Source organism: Cervus elaphus, chromosome 18 (assembly GCF_910594005.1).
Source record: "Cervus elaphus chromosome 18, mCerEla1.1, whole genome shotgun sequence".
NCBI classification, from domain to species: Eukaryota; Metazoa; Chordata; class Mammalia; order Artiodactyla; family Cervidae; genus Cervus; species Cervus elaphus.
This window is the reverse complement of record NC_057832.1, coordinates 118,322,549-118,345,492: the sequence shown is the minus strand read 5'-3', so window position 1 is coordinate 118,345,492 and position 22,944 is coordinate 118,322,549. Positions and strand designations below refer to the sequence as shown.

The window sequence follows — 22,944 nt, the reverse complement described above, 5'->3', positions numbered from 1 at the left end:
ATGGGGGGAGTGGGGTGGGGTGGGGGGGTAGGGGGTCTCTCCCTCCCTCTCCCTCCCTCTCCCTCGCTCTCTCTCCCTCCCTCTTTCTCTCTCCCCCCTTTCTCTCTGTCTCTGTCTCGCTCTTTCTCCCTCCTTCTCTCCCCCTCTCTCTCTCTCCTCTTCGTGTCTTTTGGGTCAGCATGCCCTCACGCCTGGAGGATGTATTTTCCTTTATTTTCTAAATAAAACTGAACTGTAACACAGAGCTGTGACACTGATCTGTCTGAGAGCTGTAACACGGTCTCTCTGAGAGCTGAGGCATAGTCTGTCAAAGGGCTTTAATGTCTGTTGCTTCACGTTTTTGTTGTGATGAGACAGAACCGGGGAAATTACACACTCCCCTGACAGATCCCTGGGTCGGGAAGATCCTCTGGAGAAGGGAAAACTACCCACTCTAGTATTCTGGCCTGGAGGATTCCATAGACTGAATAGTCCATGGGATCACAAAGAGTAGGACACGACCGAGTGATTTTCACTTTCACAAGATATAAAATAAAATAAAATACTACATTATTTTGGAAGATAACTACTTTAAAAGAAAAAGTAAAAGACAAATTTAGAAAAAAAAAAACTTAAAATATTTATTGCTGAAATAAGCAAGCACAAATCCAGTTCTCTAAGAAAAGGCATATATTACCACTATTAGATGAGGGCTCCAGGGCAGGAAAAAAAAGTCTTGGGTCATAGTCTAGCTCTGGCTTCCCCAAGGACTTATAGGAGTTCCTCTTCTAAGGAATTCAGTCCACATGGTATTCTCTGGAAGAAGTAGTGACATCTGTCCAGCCAGGCTGATAAATACTGAATATTGTGCATAATTATTGAATATTGTACAACACTGAATATGGTACAAGACTAGGTAAGAGGGTATGCATTGTTTGAAATCTGCTTGAAAACTCATCATGGCCAAAAACAACTCTTAGAAGTAAGCCAAAGATGAACCTCTCTGTGTAAAATGACAGCTGATCCAGGCAGTAGGGCATGGAAATCTGAAAGAAGCTTATCAACACACAAACAAGGAATTTTTATGCCTGAAGAGATAAAAGGTGAGAGGAGACCTATGTAAATGATATGAATATACATTCACTTAGAGCATTTTTGAGAAGTTATAGTGTTTTGATCCTGTGTCTGGTTAATGAAGCTTTTTATATGACAGTAAGGAAAAATAATTTCAGGTTCTGATTTGCCACTTTTTGCCTTTAGTAGATCACTTGATTCTCAGTAGATCACTTTCCTCTGCAAATAAAAAGTTCTTAACGAATATTATCCTTCATACTTCATGAGGTAGCTTTTATTAAAAAAAATTAAGCAATACATTTTTATAGTATTCTCTCTACAATTATGTTTTCTATTTTATGATCAATCTTGCATTATTTTGCTTTATTATCTATTTTGTATTACATGTGTATTATTAAATTATATATATTTAAACTTTTTTTGGCTGTGCTGTGTAGCATGTGGGATCTTAGTTCCCAGACCAAAGATTGAACCCATGCCCCCTGCAGTGGAAACAGGGAGTCTTAACCTCTGAGGTGCCAGGGAAGTTCTTACATTATTACACTTAAGAAACTAAAAATTGTGTCTTCCATTTACTTATGTGTCTGTGCTGTGCTGTGCTTAGTCATTCAGTCATCTGTGACTCTGCAACCCTATGGACTGTAGCCTGCCAGGCTCCTCTGTCCATGAGGATTCTCCAGGCAAGAATGCTGGAGTGGGTTGCCAAGCCCTGCTCCAGGGGATCTTCCCAACCCAAGGATGGAACCCAGGTCTCCTGCATTGCAGGCAGATTCTTTACTGTCTGAGCCACCAGGGAAGTCCCACTTATGAGTCTATATAGTTCTAAATCTAAGAACTAGAAACTAGCAATATTTAAGAGAATAAGTACAACCGTGATTGTACTTTGTAAATATATTTGATGACTAATCATATGGACCTTTTATTACCACTAGCACCCAACTCTGTGGAATAGAATAATGTGGAATAGTTATTATTACAAATACTAAATGTGGAGTATTCACAAGTGTGAAATTTATGTATTTGTGAGTATGAAATTTATTTATGAGGATTATTATTATGATGTTTCCTCTACACTTTTCATTTCTGTATCATATTCTTATGGAATTTAACCTACAAAGTGCTTTCTCTTGCATTAATTCATCATACATATTAAGATTAATTTTAATATATACATCTCAAGAAAAGATGAAGCCCCTTTGCCACAAAGTCTCTGAGCAAGTTCACAGGACGGGTTTTGGAACACAAGCCCTCCGCACATCTCCTGCTCTTTCTACTGTACCTCACAACGGTCCCACTGATACCCCAAACAGGGCATTTTACCCACAATGTCAAGCCTTCTTCTGATGCTATACATTTCTAGATGCTACAGTTTGCATGAGAATTTGACAATCCTAACACTCATATTTGGGGCATCCCTGGTAGCTTAGATGGTAAAGAATCTGCCTGCAATGCATGATACTCGGGTTCAATCCCTGGGTCAGGAAGATCCCCTAGAGAAGGGAATACAACCCACTCCAGTATTCTTGCCAGGAGAATTCCATGGACAGATGAGGCTGGTAGGCTATAGTTCATCAGGTTGCAAAGAATCGCACAGAACTGAGCAGCTAACACTCATATTTATCTTAAAAATCGTATTTACATTTACAAACTAGACAAATAATAAGTAGTGACAGAAATTGGAGGGTATAGATGTACATTCGGATGTGAGAAAATGAAAAAATGAAAGAACAGCAGGTTAAATTCAGCCCTGTGGTTAAGCATTCTTGGCCCACAGTGCATGCTCGTGCACACGTGGCCCTGGATGGGCAAGCTGCAGACACTGGCGGTCCCTGCTACCTCGGCCCTTTCCTGGGCGTCTCAGGTTGTAGAAGGATTTTCTCTCTGGCTGAGAGTCCTTGCATAGGCCCAGCAGGCAGCTAAAGAAGGAATTGATAATTTTTTTTTTCCAGCTAAACTTCACTGAGTCTAAGTCACTGCTCTCAGGCCCCCCAACTGCACTCAGCCTTAAGGCCAGAGTCCATCCCGAGTCTCCCCCGAACTGAGATGACATTGAAGCGCATGCGCATAGCCTCCTGCTCCGTGGAACTGGGACGGCCCTAGGGTGCCTGCGCACAACCTCACTCCCCACCCCTGCCCCATTTCTCCTTCCGGCCTGCTCCTCGCCCCCCGCACATCACCCTCCCCCTTAGCACACCTGAGCCCTGATAGTCTTGGGGTATCTGTGTCCTCCCGCATTCACACCTCCTAACTAGGGCGTGGCTGATAGAAAGGCTTCCCTTTGAAGTGTTGTTTCAGAAATAAAGAAACGATAACGATAACGATTGTTTACACACCGTAAGGATGGCGTTCAAGGACTTAGGTGGGTTGACCCACCCCATGTAAAACCCCACAAGGGTGCAACCACACCTAACCTCGAGTTCTCTGTGGCTCTCTGCTGATGCACCTGCGGCTTCCTCTCTTCTCTGAGACAGGAACTTTATTATTACTTGCATAAAAATCTAGATAGATAACTACATTGAAGACATTGCATGTTATTTTCCCCAAATCTTACTTCATTTTGGACAGACATGAACCATTTTGGACAGACATAATACACGCTAGAAAATGGGAAATTGAGTTATTTTCAGTATAGTCACATTTAACTTCTTGGTTCTAAATCATTGTACTGGTAAATAAACTGATGTATGTGTGTGCTCAGTCGTGTTCAACTCTTTGCAACCCCATGGACTATAGCCCACCAGGCTCCTCTGTCCATGGGATTTTCCAGGCAAGAATCCTGGAGTGGGTTGCCAGTCCCTGCTCCAGGGGATCTTCCTGACCCAGGGATCGATTACCCAGCTCCTGAGTCTCCTGCATTGCTAGGTGGATTCTTTTTGTGGCTCAGCTGATAAAGAATCTGCCTGCTATGCGGGAGACCTGGGTTCAATCCCTGGGTTGGGAAGATCCCCTGGAGAAGGGAAAGGCTGCCCACTCCAGTATTCTGGCCTGGAGAATTCCATGGACTGTATAGTCCCTGGGGTTGCAAAGAGTTAGACAGGACTGAGTGACTTTCACTTTCAGTGTCACCTGGAAATAAACATTAAGATGTTTGACTGTGACTTCTCTTTCCTTGATGATAATAAAAATCTGCAAGGATCATTGAAGGGAGATAACTACCTTTAAGAACTAGAAAATATCAAGAAGAGTCTGTATAGGCTATGGTCTGAATGTTTATGTCCACCCCCTCCCCCCTCAACATTCACAGGTTGAAAACCTAGTCTGGAGAGGAGGGCATTAGGAGGTGGTGTCATTGGGAGGGTCTTAGGTCAGGAGGGTAGATTCCTCCTGTTTGGAATTAGTGCCTTGTTATAATAGATTGTTCTAATTGAGTGTGAGGGCACAGTCAGAAGCTGACATTCTTCAGTCTCAGAGAAGACTCTCTCCTAAACCCGACCATGATCGTGGACTTCCAGCTTCCAGAACTGTGAGGAATAAATGTCTGTCGTTTTAAAGCCACCCAGACTCTCTCTCTGTGTGTTTAAAATAGCAGTCCAAAGAGAGCAAGGCAGTGTCTAAACAAACAAACCAGCAAACAGACACACACTAGCTCAAAATAAAAAGAGTGGGTTTTCCCTTTGCTAGGAATCCGTTTTCTACCGAAAACTGCCAGTCATTTTACGATTTCTCACAGACGACCAATATATCAAGATAACTAAACACATTTTAAGGATGTTTTGAAGTGGTACAACTTTATTTAAAAATTATGTGCTGGGGTAAACATGAAATTTCTGAAAACTCTGATTCCTTTGAAATCCCCCTTCAGATCCAAGTGTTCAGGTCCTTTCTTGCCAGGTGATGTGCGAGACTGAAGGTCACACAGTCACCGCCTCGGGCCGGCGCCTGCAGAGCAGGTACAGCAGGAACAGGGCGCCCAGCAGGGCGGCCAGGCCCAGCTTACACCGGGTCCCCGGCGCCGCCTTGGGCCACCGCCACAGCCCGGCCAGAGGCCCCCGCCCCGGCCACGTCGGCGCGCGGGCGGCCAGTCGCTCCGCCACCCTGCGCAGCCTCTCCTCGGGGCTCAGCCCGCCCAGGGTCTGCACCAGGCGGTACACGTCGTTGGTGTAGGGGGCCCCGCCGTGGTCCCGCACCAGCTCCTCCACCAGCCCCATCAGCTCGCCGACCTGCGCCTCGCGCTCCCCGTCGGCCGCTCGGTTGTCGAAGGCGCAGCAGCGGCCCCCGCACTCGGCCACCAGCTCCTGGAGGGCGCGGTTGTCCGTGTCGCGCACGTACTGCTGCAGCGAGCCCCGCGCCAGGTCCTCCCTGCGGGTGAAGACCACGACGGCGCGCGCCGCGATGCCCGCCCCGAAGAGCGCCTTCACCCCGCGCCAGGCCCGCAGGTCCTGGGCGGTGAAGCGGCCGAGCTGGGTCACCAGGAGCACGGCGTGGGGCCCCGGGGCCGACAGCAGGTAGCAGCGGGCTCTCTCCTCAAAGCCCGGGTCTGCCTGGGCGACCTCGGGGCTGAAGAGGTCGGGGGTGTCGAGGATTTCCACGTCCCACGAGGCCCAGCGGCAGCTCCCCGTGGCGCAGGCCCGGGTCACCGCCGTGGCCGAGAGCCTGGAGAGGAAGTGCTTCCGCTGGAGGATGCTGTTGCCCGTGGCGCTCTTCCCGGTCCCCGACCTCCCAACCAGGAGGAGGCGCAGCCTGCGCTCCTGCGGGGCGGACCTGAACTCCTGGAAACCTGTGGGCACCGGTGGTCTGTAAGCTTCGGAACCTGAGAGCGACATGTCCCGGTCCCCGGGTCTCCTGGACGCCTTGCGAGCAAAGGAGAACAGAGCGCTTCCACGGTTGTGTTTGGGGTCAGACCTTTACTGAGTGACCTGGTGTGAGATTTGGGCACTCCAAGGGGGTCTCTACCCGTCTATTTCTCCTGTCTTTGGCGTCACACGTGCACCTGTAGGTGCCCCAGCAGCTGCTGAACGTTTCTCTAGAGGATGCCTTTGTAATACAGGCCATTACTTCGTCTGATATGATCTGTCATCCAGGCTGTGCAAAGCTGGTCCCCATTGACAATTTCAGGAGCCTCTGTCTTATTTTTTCTGATTCCGTCCCACTGGAGAAAGGGGTGGGGCAGTGGGCCCAGCCGGGAGGGCTATCTGGAGTCCCCTAGCCGGGGTTTGAATCATAGACCTGTCCTCTACCAACGTTGTAACCCTGGGGAACTGCTTAATCTAAGTGTTAAACCTCTTTTGCACAAACGGAATCAATACTGTAGCGCTGTCCTCATAGGCTGTTGGGAGGATAAGACCAGGCCATCTCTCTTCCCTCCCTCCTCCTCCTCTCCTCCTCTCTCTTAAAACTGTTGTCTAATAACCTCCATCCGTGTTCCCTAACACCTTCTACCTGGTGAATCATGTTCCTTCTAATACAGGATCTGATGCCCTCTATGTCCCCTTCTGTTTATTCATTTTACTTTGGGAGCAGAGCTGCAGGTTAGTCAAAGAACTTAATATCTCACAGGAGGGTGGGGGTAAAGATTCAGGTGAAGTGCCAGCCCCAGGCCTCTTGCTGCTTCACACCAGCATCAAGACACCTCTGGGCTTCTCTCTGTTCAGTCTTGAATTAGCCCATCCCCCTACTACCTAGAGCTCACTCCTGGGGGCAAACACTCATTGTGAGACGTGTTCTTACCATAGGCATTTTCTTCATCTCTTGGCATCTTCCGTCCTCCCATGATTACCTGAAAGAATCCCAGACACAATTTGTTCATTCACTCATTCATCAAATAGATGTAACTGCCTACAGTGTCAGGTCAAGTCCAAAATGCTGGTGACCCCACTGTGAGGTCATAGTTCCTGCCCTCCTCTGAGCATCGGAGTTTAGGGAAGACATTGGAGGAGCCTGGTCTGGGTTGGGATGATGCTGTGAGAACACCTGGTGAGCTTGGCTTTGTCTTCTCAGGGCCCTCAAATGCAAAGAGCAAAGGGGAGATGATAACACTTAATCCCATCCATGCCAATGAGTAAACTTTAGATGTTAATTTCTCCAGGTAATTCTGTGTCAGGTGGTACTAATGGTGAAGAATCCGCCTGCCAATGCAGGAGATGCAAGAGATGTGGGTTTGATCTCTAGGTCAAGAAGATCCCCTGGAGAAGGAAATGGCAACCCACTCCAGTATTCTTGCCTGAAAAATTCCTGGACAGAGGATGCTGGCAGTTTGCAGTCCAAAGGGTCAGAAAACATCAGACATGACTAAGAGACTGAGTACCTATGTCAGTGATATAAGCTGTTGAAAACAAGACTTCCCAGGAGTTTCAGCATCAAGGGTGGTGATGGAGGGTGGGCTTTGGAAAACCCCAAGAACAAGACTTTGCTCACTGACAGAGGATCTACCTTATGGTGGCTGGCCTGTGAAACAAGCAAGAAGAAAATTGGAAAACAGATGTATTTCCCAAACTCATCTGGAGAGTTTCTGCTCTTAGATAACCACATAGTTTGGCTTCTCCTTATGTATCTAAATATGGGGAGACTGGGATGCTCCCCTCCAACTCTTTATGTTCTGGCCCTTGAGGCTGAGGCTTCTCAAAGTACAATGATTACACCCACTCAAACATCATTTAATACAATTAAACATTTTGTGATCGTTTGCCTGATCACGCAAGCTTCTGAACATGAGCCCACAGTCTCTGCTTAGTCTACTTCTCCAGCCTCATTTCCAATGAATCCCACCTCGCCTGCTCCATCTTCACCCCTGCCCCCACTCAGCCACTCCAGACACAGGAGATTTCAGCGCCCTTTCCCAACCCACCTCGTGCTTTCCCTCCCAGGACCCTTCATCCACCCCACATTTCTGCCTGAATCTTGTCTATACTCCAACATCCATTTCAAATTCTACCTCCTCACGTCACCCACCTCTTTCCTGCAGGTAACTGTATTCAACCCCATTTGGCACCAGCAGGGAAGGAAAAGTAAAGGGAGAGGCTGGGTGAATAACCCCTCTCTGGCCAAAGGACTCAGAGGGCAAGTTTGTCTAGAACCCAAGCCGAAGCTCTTTGTTTTTTTGCCATCACTCTCCTGCTACCCCATGCAAAGCTTTCAGTAAAGTTTACCCTGGGACAAATCACATGATATGATTAGTTATTTTGTCTAGGCATCAACAAACTCTCATAATTGACATCAGAGCAGAAATGAAGAAAGAGCCACAATATTCAAACCCTAAAGAAGACTAGCTAAAGCAAGAGGTCCTCACCAAAGTTGGAAATGAGAAAGTGTGTTACAGGGAATCCACAGAACTCTCAAGTAGGTCACTGGGATTTCCAGATAGTTTGAAATGTGGGTTAAAATCATTTAAAATAAATTTTAAGAAGGAGATAAACTCTTCCTGAAATCTGGGGTGATAAACAGCTCTTTATTGTAAAGCATGTTGAATTCCTGTATTCTGAATACTCTGAAAATTCAAAGTTTGTGTAACTCAGTGCCTCTCAAATATGTTGTTTTTCAAAACTACTTGAATGTTCTTTAAAAATGTCGATTCTGGGGGGACCATGCTCAGAAATTCTGATTCATGAATCTGATGTATCTGATATTATCAGTCCACACATCAGAGTTTGGAAATGAGCCGTTTATTCAGATCCCTTCATTGTACAGATGAGGAAACTGAGGTGTTCCTACAGCAGGGGTGGGAGAGACTTGAATTAGGGAGCCAACGTGTCAGGGGTCATGAGAACGAGGGGTTGAAGACCTGGTTTCTAACCTCTTTAGTCTCTTGAGGGTCCCTTATTGTGGACAGAGGGGAGAGGGGGAATCTGGGGTGGGGTTGAATTCTGATGATTTCCTGTCTCAGCACACTATAACTTGCTCTGAAGTTAGATTGCTTTGGGGCCACAGAAAAGATCTTTTGCCTGTGCTGAACATGCAATTTGAGCAATGTTGAATGCATTTTAAAATGCATTTTACTCCTAGACATAGTTCCAATACAGACTTTTCTTATTGTATGGGGGAAGTGTGGAAGGAGACAGACATGTGTGCTCTCCAGACTGGGGACCATGCTCATAAACCTTTTTTGAACTTCCTCTATTGGAAACTTTGAACATCTTCACAAATCCGGACGCCCCATCTTAATGGGTCTGGCTCTTACTCACCCGAAAGGTAGGTGCCTGGTGGAGCCCGGGTGCTCAGACAGTAAATGCTCTCAGAACCATGTTCCTTCTTGTTGGTTGTAGCTCCTGCTCCCTGCGGGGCTTGCCTTTCCTGGTGACAGGCTCTCACTGGTGATCCAAGAAGGCCCTCATCTTTGCTTTCCCTTTGGTTTTGAGTGTGGTGGGCTGTTTCCTTCCACTCTGCATAGAGGAAGTCTTTGAGACTCACAGCTCCTGTGAGCCCAGAGGGAGGGTTAGGTGGTGGTGATGATTTAAAGAGACAGGAACATTCAATGTAGGCTTAAAGTATTTATCTTACAAAACCTCCCTCCTGTTGCGACTAATCTTCTGTGTTCTTCAGCAGGGCCCTGCCCCCCGCCCCACCATACCAAATATCTTGTTGTAGGACCCCAAGGTCTGGGTCTCCTTCTAGAACTGCTTAGTGATCTAATCTTCAATTACTTTTTACCATGTAGGCATTTTCCCCATATAGAAGAAGTCCAGGGTGCTTTCTGCTCCAGAACAAAGAACATGATAGCTTTTCTCAACAGCTGACCATTGACTAGACATCCCTATGGCTGGTGCCCCTCTAGGGTCCAGTCTGTCAGCAAAATCCAGAAGCAGAGTTTTATCTGAGAAAGGATGTCTTCTCAGCTATGAAAGGACTTGAAGCTAGCCGATGTATTGAGGATGAGGATGAATTGTTGTTGCTGTTTAGTCGCTCAATCATGTCAGACTCTTTGTGACCCCATGGACTTAGCTTGCCAGGCTCCTCTGTCCATGGGATTCTCTAGGAAAGAATATTGGAGTGGGGTGCTATTTTCTCCTCCAGGAGATCTTCCCAACCCAGGGATCAAGCCTGTGTCTTCTGCATTGGCAGGTGGATTCTTCACTGCCAAGCCACCATACGTTTACACTGTTCCTAAGTTAGCATTATGTAGAGGCTTCATCTGGTCATCTGTGTTGGTATCACTGATTCTAGTTATTCTGCCTTCTCTCATGAGGGTCATGAGAGTGAAGTCAATAAAAGATCCAGTGGTGTGGTGAACAGGTACCAAAGGACTGGCCCTAAAACTGGTCAGGCCACCAATCCAACTCAAGCTTTTTAGAGTTGACGGTTGCTGGATGTGGGAAAGATGATTGTCCTGAGCCCTAATCTGCTGGCTGGGATCTGATATTTCATCTTTCTTTCCAGCCCATTTTTTCAGGTAGGAAAGAGACCCAAGGTCAACTGTTTTCCATTCTTTTTTTTTTCCAGGTACAGTGTCTCTTGAAAGACTGACACCCCCATTTTTTCCATTCAGCATTATTGAAGCCTGGAGTCTCTCATTCTCCCACTAGACTAGCAGGGCCAGGACTAGTGTGAGGAAAGTTTGGTGTCCAGGACACAGAGTTGAAGGAGACACACTGCCAAGGCCTCTCAAGTGCCAATACTACAGGTTAATGACCCTGGGAGTGAGTATTTCCTTAAGACTGAGGTGAATATGGCTTCTTACTGGCTTCACCCTAGTCTGAACCATGTAGACCAGTGTTGACTAAGTCTTTGCTACCCAACATATTCCTTTCAGGAAGATGCTTCCAGTGTTTCTTTGGCAACTCCTTGCCTTTCAGTGTTCTCATGTGTGCATGTGGAGTCTTCCTTCACCACATGTGACTTTGCCTGGAGTTTACCTGGTTACAAGAGGGTGCTTGCAGCTCTATATCCTTCTTACATTTTCCCACCTCCCTTTTATGTGTGTTGTTTGCTGCATCCTTGGAGTTTTCCTAATTATCTAATGAGCTCATCAGTCATAAAGACTGTGTTTATTTTAATAAATTCTAGTTGAATTTAACAGGAAGATGTTAAATGTAAAATACTGCAGATGCAAAATGCAAAATACTAGGTCCACTCTTGTCTGAAACATAAGCCTCTAGCATGCTTCAGTGCTGACTGGGATTGGACACAAGGGATAAAATCTAGCTGAGCCTCTTTCGATGCATATAAAACAGACTATTGATGTGTGTGTCTGTGTGTGATTGTTGAGCGTGAGTGGTTGTGTCAGAGAAATAAGCCATATGTCCATTTACCATCTTTGGAGGATAAAACCATAGCACAGAGTTAAAGACATGTGATCTCAGAAACTTTACAGCTCACTTGTTAATTTACTATACCTTGTAGAAATTTTATTGCCATTTTTGTTATATTCAGAAGAAATAGTGATGGTATAAAGAAGAAAAAGAGTTTTCAGGAGCATAAAACTGGCTTTAGATAGAGACTTGCAAATGAGAGGAATTTTATGTTTATAACTTTCAGAAGGTTTTGGTATTATGTTTCAAAACAAACAAGAAAATTTTAAATCATTTGATTCATTAACAAATAGGATGAGGTTAAGATCTAAACAGTTCACAGAATCTCAAACATTTAGTGATATCAGACACTGACTATCCCGGGCAGGCAACTATAACTCACCCAGGATATGACAGTGAATGAAGAGGCACTGATCAGTAACTATGACACAAGAGTCTTGCATTCCAGTCTACTGGCCTTTCTAAAAATCATCACTAATTGTTTGGGTATGACTAACAGTAAACTACAGAATAAACTGCACACACTAAAGGGTAAGCGGCAAAAGAAATCGCATGTCCTGTGCAATACACAAAATAACTGAATGAGCAATGCGGCAGACACCTGAGCACACAATGCAATACGCAGCGCTGTTTGGAGTAGGGCTTTTCTCAGGCAATTTGCTTTGGCCATGATTGTACCACGTCTCTGAATTTCCATGTATTTTATAAAGCTCCCTTTGAAATCCTGCAGTCTTTGCTCTGACTGTACAGGCCCACATTCTGACTGTGTTAGGTTATACAACCTGTTAGTGTAGTGGTCACCCCTTTCCACTGTCACCAGGCTCTCAACCAAGTCCATGAACTTCTTCACGTGGTCATCCCTGGTGCTCCCTGTAGTGCGGTTGTCAAAGGCACACACTCACCCCCCACACGCTGCCACCAGCTCACTTAGGGCTCTGTTGTCTGAGCCTTGGATATAATCCCTCAGGAAGCCTCCCTCGAGGTCTTCCTTGCGGTTGAAGATGACAACTGTGTGCCTCATGGCACCCTCTCCGAAGATCTCCTTCACCCCCTGAACAGCCTGCTGGTCCTCCGTGGTGAATCGGCCCAGTTTTGTCACCAGGAGCAACACATGGGGTCCTGGGGCAGAGAGCAGGTAACAGCTCTGCACCTCCTGGTTCAGGGAGTCAGAGGGGTCCTTCCCACAAAACATATCTGGTGTGTCAATAACCACCACCTCGCTCTCTCCCCAGCTACCCCGACTCTCACTGCAAGTCTGCGTCAAGGACCGGACACTCAGCCTGGACTCAAATGCTGGCTTCACGAGGACGCTGTTCCCTGTTGCACTTTTGCCGGTTCCTGTTTCGCCCACCAGAATGATTCTCAGCTCTGATCCTCTGGCACAGTGAGCTGGGTGATTCTTTGTATAAGGTCCTGCTAAGAGCAAGTTTACTTAGAAGAGAAAGACAAATACCACATGATATCGCTTATATGTGGAATCAAAAAAAAAAAAAAAGGATGCAGATGAACTCACTTACAAATAGTGGGCTTCCCTGATGGCCCAATGTAGAGGATGCAGGTTCAATCCCTGGTCAGGGAACTAAGATCCCACATGCTGCAGGGCAACTAAGACCATGCACTGCAAGAAGAGAAGATTGTGCACCTAGCGAAGCATTGAAGAGTCTCATGTGCCACAACAAACCCAATGCAGCATAAATAAATTGTAAAAACCAGACATGGACTCACAGACATAGAAAACAAACTTCTGGTTACTAAAAGGGAAAGGGGCAGGGGAGGGATAAATTATGAGTTTGGGATTAAAATATACACATTACTACATATAAAATAACAAACAAGGACTACTGTAGAGCACAGGGAACTATACTCAATATCTGGTAATAATCTGTAATGTAAAAGAATCTAAAGAGAATATATTTGTGTGTGTGTGTATACCTAAATCACTTCGTTGCATACCTGAAACTAACACAGCATTGTAAATCAACTATATTTCAATTAAAAAAACAAGGTGAAAAAAGAGCCAGCTTACTTTGTTATTACCATACTGTCATGCCAATGGAATATTTTTAATGATAAGAAAATATCTGGGAGAAGATACTCTCATATTGTATTTATAAAGTAGAAGCTGAAAAAAACAAGGTGAAAAAAGAGCCAGCTTACTTTGTTATTACCATACTGTCATGCCAATGGAATATTTTTAATGATAAGAAAATATCTGGGAGAAGATACTCTCATATTGTATTTATAAAGTAGAAGCTGACTCTATTATCAAATAAGATAATGATTTTAAAGCATCTAGCTTTCTCTAGGTCTGTAGGGCATTGTCATATTGGATACAAGAAAATTGGGGGATGAGATAGAATTAGAAATGTATATTGTCATTCAAAGTTTGTCTATATCACTCTGTTCTGGCCCCCTAAAAGGCAAATTTTTTGAAGATCAGAAATGTGTATCGAAGATGGTGGTTCCATCTCCAGGTGGGTAAGTAACCTGCCTGTTCCAGGGCCAGAGATGGTTCCTCTGACCTTGGCTGGGCAAAGGTGTGGTCATGACCACCAGTGAAATGATTGGACCAAGGAAATTGAAATGAACAGTGCAAAGTTATTCTCTCTGATGAAGAAACAGTTGCTGGCTCATATTGTGATTCTAGAGGATAGCATGCTTTTTATACAAACTAGGCACAGAATAGGGTTTCCCTGATAGCTCAGTTGGTAAAGAATCTGCCTGCAATGCGGGAGACCTGGGTTTGATCCCTAGGTTGGAAAGATCCCCTGGAGAAGGGAAAGGCTACCCACTCCAGTATTCTGGCCTGGAGAATACTATGGACCATGCAGTCCATGAGCGACTTTCACTTTCACTTTCACTTATGGCACAGAGTAGGACAGAAATGGCATGCACAGGAGGTCACTTACTCACCAGAGGGACTGCCTTCATTTTGGCTCATGGCTGTTCCTGAGGGGCAGAGAGACCAGAGTTCAATTAAAAAAACGATCATTTTTGAGTTACAACACATGAAAGAACCTTATATTTCATGAGCATGTTCACAACCATGCCTCAGTTGTCTGCACAAAGCTGAGGAGGTGGGTGGAAAGAATTACGATTGCTGGTTTACAGAGAAATGTAGTCACTTGCTCAGAGTTCACTCAGTGAGTCAGAAGATTGGGTTCGTTTGTGGCCCCACTGGCTGCTTCTCACCCCCACGCCCACTTCTCCTCTAGGGTCCCTCTTCCCTGGGGGGCCCCCCGCCCCCTCTCTTGCTTTCCTGGGTTTCTTTTCTAGGTCTGCCGTGCTTGTCCTAGGTTGAGTCTTCTTTCCTTCCCTCCTCCCCACCTGCGTTCTCCACCTCCCCGCCAAACCCCTGCCCTCACTGAGACTCTTGCTGAGAGACTCGGTGAATTAAAAACGTGACTTGGGAAAGTGCACTCTTCTTTAAACCAGAAATGCACTTCATTTGTTCTGTTAGTTACTTGAATTTTCCTCTTCCCACAAGAAGCCTTGCCATTTACTTCCCTTTCCTATGCAGAGTGGAGTATCTTAAAAACTGGCAACCTGTACCAAGCGACATGGCACAGAAAACTCGTGTGTTGATGAGCAAATTCTTCCCAGTCAGCCCTTTTGTGTAATGTCCTGTTTGCCACTCCTGGGTAAACTAAATTCCAAGAAGATTACAGGTCCTGTAAACTGGCCTCACTTAAGCCAAATGCCATCACTCTGTTTCCCTGAAAACAGGGTAAATTTGTTTAAATTTTTTTTTCTTTTTCAAGCATAGCCTAAAAACTAGGAATGAATGGCACAGAACTTTCATGAGTGTGGGCTTACCTGAGTTATTGTTGAAAGAAACAGATGCCTCCTTGTTCAAATCTGTGACTTGACAGTCCAGCTGAGAGAGAGAGAGAGAGAGAGAGAGAGAGAGAGAGAGAGAGAGAGAGAGAGAGAGAGAGAGAAAAGGTGGAAATCTAGCCTGCTTCTTCCTCTCTTGAATCTCCAGTGGGCTTCTGTGCTGCAACAGAGCCCTTGCACCATGACTGTCTGAAATTCTCTTTTTAAAAATAAGCAGTTAAAATGGCAAAATTTAATGAGTCATTTGTTGTCCTGTGGACTTTCCTCAATTGAAAAAACAAACAACGTTTGAATCGTTTAAGCTGGAATAAAGGCGAGGCTGACGATGCTGGTAGATTTGATTCCTTCCCCCATCCTGAGGCTGTGTCCCTACATTTACAAGCTTGCCTGAATGTAACCCCCCAAGGCCCCCCAGGAAGAATGACCTTATCCACACTTAGCAGTGACTGTTCTAAAGGCAAGTGCCACTGCAGGGGCAGAAACTATGGGTGTGGGGGCACAGGACAGGGCGCTGTGCAGGGGGAGAGTACAGAAAGGGGAACTGAGAGAGGGAGATGTCTGTCTGAACGCATTCGGAAACGGCTCATTCATGGTTTCTTTGCTTTCCCTTCCTGCTCAGCTATGCAGTTCAGGGCAGCCTCCCTGGGGACCAGTGCTCCGGGTAGTGTCTACAATGATCTAGGCAATGTCTACATTAATGATCTGAGTGTCTACAGTCAGGGGGAATGACCCAAAGCATTAAATTTGAAATCACTCAAATGTTTTTATCTTTACTTCTGTGATATTCGGTGCAGTAGGGACAGAGGAAATGTAGGAGTTCTTAGACAGCCTTTAAATATCCTGGATGAGTAGTGATGCACTTCGCTTTCCCTACCAACTGTTGATGAGAAACGAGCCCCAGGCCTGGACCTCATCATAGAGAGGCTGGAAAACAGTGCAGCCCTGGGGCTCAGGTGGACACCACTACCCTTGTCATACACTGTTATCACTGTTTTGAATTCTTCCACATCCTTTACTTTGTAGTTTTCTACTTAATAACAGTAATCTCTTCCTAAAAACAAAACATTCTGTGTCAAAACACTAACAGGGACCTATTTCCAATTGTTTTATATGAAAACAAATATAATGCAATGTCAAATTCAAAGCCCACTGATTTTCTAAATTGTTATGTAAAATTCAGTAAAGCATCTCTATAAAAACTTTCCATAGAATAAAAAAGCTTAAAATATTGCTATTTTGAATACCCAGGATGTTTTTTGTTTATAAAAGAAAGGTATTGGATAATGTAAGTACCCTGACAAATAACTCAATTAAAAATGGGCAAAGGACCCGAATAGAAATTGCTTCAAAGAAGACATACAAATGGTCAACAGGTACTTGAACACATGCTCAGCATCACTATTTATCAGGGAAATGTAAATCAAAACCATCGTGAGATAGCATCTCACCCCCGTTAGGATGGCTATTACCACAAAGACAGGAGAGAAGTGTTGGTGCGGATGTGGCAAATTCATGTTTTGGTAACATGTGTTTCTCAATATGAATGTGGTCAAATTATTTTTCCACTTTTAAAAAACTAAGTCTTTTATATTGATATCTTCTCATATATTTGTTTTTTGTGCTGTGCATGCTCGGTAGCTCAGTCATGTCCAGCTCTTTGTGACTCCATGGACTGTAGCCCACCAGGCTTCTCTCTGTCCATGGGATTTTCCAGGCAAGGATACTGAGTGGGTTGCCATTTCCTCCTCCAGGGGTTCTTCCTGACCCAGGGATCACACCTCATCTCCTACATCTCCTGCATTGGCACATGAATTCTTTATGACTGAGTCACGTGAGATGCTCAGAATATATTTGTTGCTCATAGTTAAAAGCTATTAATCCTTTTGATATTGATTTGGAGAAGTTCTTTATGCAGTCAAAATGATCATTTTACCTACTCTTCTTGGATTAAGAAAAATATAATTTCATTCAGTGTTAGTTTATTGTGGCTAGTATCTACAAGAACCCACAGTTTGTTGTGATCCACAGAGATGGCAGAGGATGAGGTGGTTGAATGGCATCACTGACTCAATGGACATGACTTTGAGCAAACTCAGGGAGATGGTGAAGGATAGGGAAGTCTGGCATGCTGCAGTTCATGGGGTGGCAAATAGTCAGACGCAACTTAGTGACTGAACAACAACAACAAAATCTAGAAGAATGTTCAATAACCACAACATAGTAGGCCTCCTTAACTTGTTTCTAACTTTTGTGGCAATAGCTCAATGCTTCCAGTTAAATAAAGTACAAGCTTTGAGGTTGAGATGGAAATTATTATTGTAAAAATGTAACCAATTATTTAGTTCAGTCTCTCAGTCATGTCTGATTCTTTGCAACCCCATGGACTGCAGCATGCCAGGTTTCCCTGTCCATCACCACCTCCCATAGCTTACTTAAGCTCATGTCCTTTGAGTCGGTGATGCCATCCAACCATCTCATCCTGTGTCGTCCCCTTCTTCTCCTGCACTCAATCTTTCCAAGCATCAGGGTCTTTTCCAATGAGTCAGTTCTTCGCATCAGGTGGCCAAAGCACTGGAGCATCAGCTTCAGCATCAGTCCTTCCAGTGAATATTCAGGACTGATTTCCTTTAGGATGGACTGGTTGTATCTCCTTGCAGTCCAAGGAACTCTCAAAAGTCACAGTTCAAAAGCATCAATTCTTTGGTGCTCAGCTTTCTTTATAGTCCAACTCTCACATCCATTGGAGAAGGCAATGGCAAGCCACTCTAGTACTCTTGCCTTGAAAATCCCATGGACAGAGGAGCCTGGTAGGCTGCAGTCCATGGGGTTGCTAAGAGTCGGACATGACTGAGTGACTTCACTTTCACTTTTCACTTCATGTGTTGGAGAAGGAAATGGCAACCCACTCCAGTGTTCTTGCCTGGAGAATCCCAGGGACTGGGGAGCCTGGTGGGCTGCCATTTATGGGGTCACACAGGGTCAGACACGACTGAAGCAACTTAGCAGCAGCAGCAGCTCACATCCATATAGGACTACTGGAAAAACCAAAGCTTTGACTAGACAGACCTTTGTTGGCAATTATTAGGACCTTTGTTGGCCAATTATTAGATGCTGAATTTTTACCAAATTACTTTCCAACAGCTAAGGCCATGATTGGATTATGTTTCTCCATAGCTTCATAATACATTAAATTATATGAAAATATTTCCTCATATTGAACCTTCTTTGCACACCTAGGACAAATCTTTATCATCTAAGTTATTGCTGGATTCTATTTGATAATAGCTAATTTTGAGGTTCTGCGTTTTTTTGTAATTTTATTCCTTTCTAAAACAAAGAGATTCTTTTCCTTTTGATTGCCTTGGTTTTGGGGTCTCCTTTTCCTTCTGAACATATCAACTATGGTGTTTTCCTTGAATAGATACTTGCACTGCAGAAGAATTCTGGTTCTGTCTTTTAAGAAAATAAGATTTTGACCATCACCACCTTTCTCCATGATCTCTTCTTTTCTTAGGCAAGTCTGACATTAAATGAAGATTATATAGCATAGTGAATGTTTTTAAGGAAAATGTCAGTGTGCATCAGGAATGTAGAACAGATGAGTTTAACTGACTGGAGTGGGGTTGTCGGGAAAGACTTCTGAGAAAAAGTAGCTTTGCTTGAAAATGAAAGTCAGTCAGTTGCATCTGACTCTTTGTGACCCCATGGACTATACCAGTCTGTGGAATTTTCCAGGCAACAATCCTGGAGTGGGTAGCCTATCCCTTCTCCAGCAGATCTTCCCAGATGAGGAATTAAACCAGGATCTCCTGCACTGCAGGCAGATTCTTTACCAACTGAGCTGTTAGGGAAGCCCAACATTGCTTGAGCTGAACTTGAAAAGTGAGGGAGGTGGGGATTGGAGGTATTTCCAGGTATAAGTAACACCATATTCCAAGGCAAGTGACCATATGGAGTTCTCAGGTATTTAAAGGAAGCCAAGGGTGGCTAGAACCCAGAGGCAGGAAGTCAGATTATGTAGAAATGAGGCTGGAGATCAAGGCAGGGATTTGTCAAGTTTTGGTCCTGAATGTTTTCTTGCAAAACAATGGAAACTCCCTCTGGTTCTGACTTGGGGCTGTAGTGTCCTGGCCCCGAATGTGAGTTGTGTGAAGAATGGATAGGAAAGTCCTGTCCCTTGTCCTTCTATGTCCTGTATATGATCTGCATTTGGGGATCTTTCCTGGGGTCCTCCTTGATGGTCTCTTTCACTTCCTCTGCCTCCCCACCCACTCCACTCCCCTAGGGTGTGGAAACAGAACTATTGTGGTTCAGGTGAGCTGGAGAAGTACACTTGCTGTGACTTCTGAGGTGAGCCCTCTGCCCCAACTATTTCCTGACACCCTCCCCCATGCTCAGGACTCTGTCAACTCTTCACTTTTTTCCAACCACTTCCTGCATAAAATGTTTTCGTGTTTCACCTGTTGTTCTAAGTTCAACTATGTCTCGAGAAGAGCTTGGTTTTGGGGCATTTCTTTTGAACCAAGAGGGGAAAATAACTGTTTGTGATTCTGTCTGCAAAAGGAAACCACGAGGCCCAGAGCTGCTCCTGAGGCAAGCTCCTTCCTCTGGGAGGAAAACCGATTTATCAGGTGTGATCTGAAGGGGCTGCAACCCCCTCTACCAAACACCGCCTGCCTCTCCTCTCTTTGAAGCAAAGCTCTTCCAAGAGGCGCTTAGGCAAAGAAAACAGCATACAGGGAGAGAGACTGAGAAGGAAGTCAAACGGGCTGAATACAGATCAAAGGAGTTCAAGCAAAGCATTAAAGCTTCAAGTCCTCGAACACCATTATACAGTCTGAAAGTTTTGGCTGCTGTAGCCTATGCCCCTTTACTCTCAGATGTACAGGGTATTTTAAATTGTGAAATTATTTGTTCTAGTTCTCTGAAGAATACCGTTGGTAGCTTGATAGGGATTGCATTGAATCTATAGATTGCTTTGGGTAGTATACTCATTTTCACAATATTGATTCTTCCCATCCACAAACATGGTATATTTATCCATCTATTTGTATCCTCTTTGATTTCTGTCATCAGTGTTTTATACTTTTGTATGTATAGGTCTTTTGTATTTTTTTTTAATTTTTATTTATTTATTTATTTATTTATTTATTTCATTTATTTTTATTAGCTGGAGGCTAATTACTTCACAACATTGAAGTGGGTTTTGTCATACATTGACATAAATCAGCCATGGAGTTACATGTGTTCCCCATCCCAATCCCCCCTCCCACCTCCCTCTCCACCCAATTCCTCTGGGTCTTCCCAGTGCACCAGGCCCGAGCACTTGTCTCATGCATCCCACCGGGGCTGGTGATCTGTTTCACTATAGATAATATACATGCTGTTCTCTCTAAACATCCCACCCTCGCCTTCTCCCACAGAGTCCAAAAGTCTGTTCTGTACATCTGTGCCTCTTTTTCTGTTTATCATTACCATCTTTCTAAATTCCAAATATATGAGTTAGTATGCTGTAATGTTCTTTATCTTTCTGGCTTACTTCACTCTGTATAATGGGCTCCAGTTTCATCTATCTCATTAGAACTGATTCAAATGAATTCTTTTTAACAGCTGAGTAATATTCCATGGTGTATATGTACAATTGTTTCCTTATCCATTCGTCTGCTGATGGGCCTCTAGGTTGCTTCCATGTCCTGGCTATTATAAACAGTGCTGCGATGAACATTGGGGTGCACGTGTCTCTTTCAGATCTGGTTTCCTCAGTGTGCATGCCCAGAAGTGGTATTGCTGGGTCATATGGCAGTTCTATTTCCAGTTTTTAAAGAAATCTCCACACTGTTCTCCATAGTGGCTGTACTAGTTTGCATTCCCACCAACAGTGTAAGAGGGTTCCCTTTTCTCCACACTCTCTCCAGCATTTATTGTTTGTAGACTTTTGGATAGCAGCCATCCTGACTGGCGTGTAATGGTACCTCATTGTGGCTTTGATTTGCATTTCTCTGATAATGAGTGATGTTGAGCATCTTTTCATGTGTTTGTTAGCCATCTGTATGTCTTCTTTGGAGAAATGTCTGTTTAGTTCTTTGGCCCATTTTTTGATTGGGTCATTTATTTTTCTGGAATTGAGCTGCAGGAGTTGCTTGTATATTTTTGAGATTAATCCTTTGTCTGTTTCTTCATTTGGTATTATTTTCTCCCAATCTGAGAGCTGTCTTTTCACCTTGCTAATAGTTTCCTTTGTTGTGCAAAAGCTTTTAAGTTTCATTAGGTCCCATTTGTTTATTTTTGCTTTTATTTCCAATATTCTTGGAGGTGGAAAACCCCCTTTCTTATAAGCACGGCCTACTGGCAGTGAGACACATTGACACAAGGGCAAGAACTTGAATTCCTACCTATAAAAACTGTATTGTGGTTAACAAAGGAGGCTGTATTAACTCCCAAAGCCCTTGTTCTGCTGTATTAAAATATATAGGGGCTTTCCCTCAGCCTTCCCCTGAAATCATCTCTGCCTCTTCCTATTAGTACATTAGATCTTCCCTCTTGAGTGTCCTTCAGTACTCTTTATGCCTGTGGGTGACTTTAAGACTTTTGCATCAGCTCAGAGTTGCTGGTTTGCTCATGTGAGTCCCCTCAGCACTGGACTTTCCCACTGCTGCCTCAGCACTTGTGCCTCCTGTTAACACACAAATAGAGTGAAAAGAACACGTGTTGAGATCAAAAGATGAAGGTTATGGGCATCAGGCTGCCACTGTATTTTATGGGCAAGGCTCATAAAGTTTCTGAGCAGCATTTGTTTATGGTTAAAATGAGGATTGTGGCCAATGGTCTGAGGTCTCTTCCTATGGTGCAATTAAAGTTCCCCAATATTTCTTAGCATACCCAGTGAGCATAAGAGTCCAGCTCACCCAAGAGCATGAGCTCTTCCTCACAAACCCATAAATCCTCAGAAAGCTGGTCAGAATGCACTTTTCACTTTGCAGGGCTGGCTCAGAGGACCAGTGCTCCGTGATGGGAGATCATAGATGGTGACTAGTCCAGGGGAGGGACAGTGACAAATCTGGGAGACTTACAATAAAGAGTCCTACCAGGGAAATAGCAATAAAAGCCAGCCTTCTGGGTCCTGGGGTTTTGATTCCTAGACTCATCTGAGAAATGTTGAGTTGGAGACATTCAAGGGTAAATTAAGCCATTTATACCCACCTTTTGGTACAAGCTTCCGTGATAGATCAGATGGTAAAGAATCTGCCTGTGATGCAGGAGATCCCTGGGTTTGATCTCTGGGTCAGGAAGATCCCTGAGAGAAGGGAATGGCACCCCACTCCAGTATTCTTGCCTGGAGAATTCCATGGACAGAGGAGCCTGCTGGACCATAGTCCATGGGGTCGCAAGAGTTGGCTAAGATGAACAGCTAACAGTTTCACTTTTTCAAACAAGGAGGCAAGGGTGTACACGGCCCCTTCCAGGTAGTCCCAAGTTTCTCACCTCTGCACAAAGCACTCTATTCACTTTAATAGCCCCTGAATTCTTACCAATTCCTTAATGTCAGTGGTGGGAGCAGACTCCATCCAGAAGATCCTGGGCAGGCATGGAAGGATCAACAGTCTAGTGATGTGCCACCAGCAAGGTTCCACACTAGGTCTGGGCAATGTCTTCTACTTTCTGCAGTTCTCCCCTCTGCAAATTACCATCTTTGCTTGATGCAGATTCTCTATCACTCACCCAAGTTTGTACTTCTTTACTGCTATGGATACTGTCAAAAGTTCAGAAACTACAGAACTAAAACCAATGATTCACTGAAACAGTCATTGTAAAGGATTGTTTTGCCCATACCAAAAAGACAATTTGAAAGCTGGGAGCACTCAAAGCAGAACAT

At 44.6% G+C, this 22,944-nt stretch overlaps 2 protein-coding genes across 3 annotated transcripts; both read right to left on the bottom strand.

Moving 5' to 3' along the window:
- Positions 1–4,753: 4,753 nt before the first annotated feature.
- GIMAP1 (GTPase, IMAP family member 1) lies at positions 4,754–9,452 on the bottom strand. 2 transcript variants are annotated; one of them, XM_043872784.1, is made up of 3 exons: positions 9,171–9,452; positions 6,721–6,769; positions 4,754–5,843 (listed from the first exon to the last, which is right to left on the bottom strand). In XM_043872784.1, exons 2-3 carry the CDS (start codon positions 6,736–6,738, stop codon positions 4,905–4,907), a joined length of 957 nt encoding a protein of 318 aa, XP_043728719.1. In that variant the 5' UTR covers positions 6,739–6,769; positions 9,171–9,452; the 3' UTR covers positions 4,754–4,904. The 2 variants fall into 2 exon arrangements, with proteins under 2 accessions (XP_043728719.1, XP_043728722.1); XM_043872787.1 differs by having other exon boundaries at positions 4,754–5,770; positions 9,171–9,449.
- A 978-nt stretch (positions 9,453–10,430) lies between these two features.
- On the bottom strand, positions 10,431–22,636 carry GIMAP2 (GTPase, IMAP family member 2). Its single transcript, XM_043871818.1, is given in 4 exon segments — positions 10,431–12,665; positions 14,148–14,183; positions 15,051–15,111; positions 22,601–22,636. Coding segments are annotated over 4 exon segments (1,143 nt in total). The 3' UTR covers positions 10,431–11,655.
- Between the last annotated feature and the right edge of the window lie 308 nt (positions 22,637–22,944).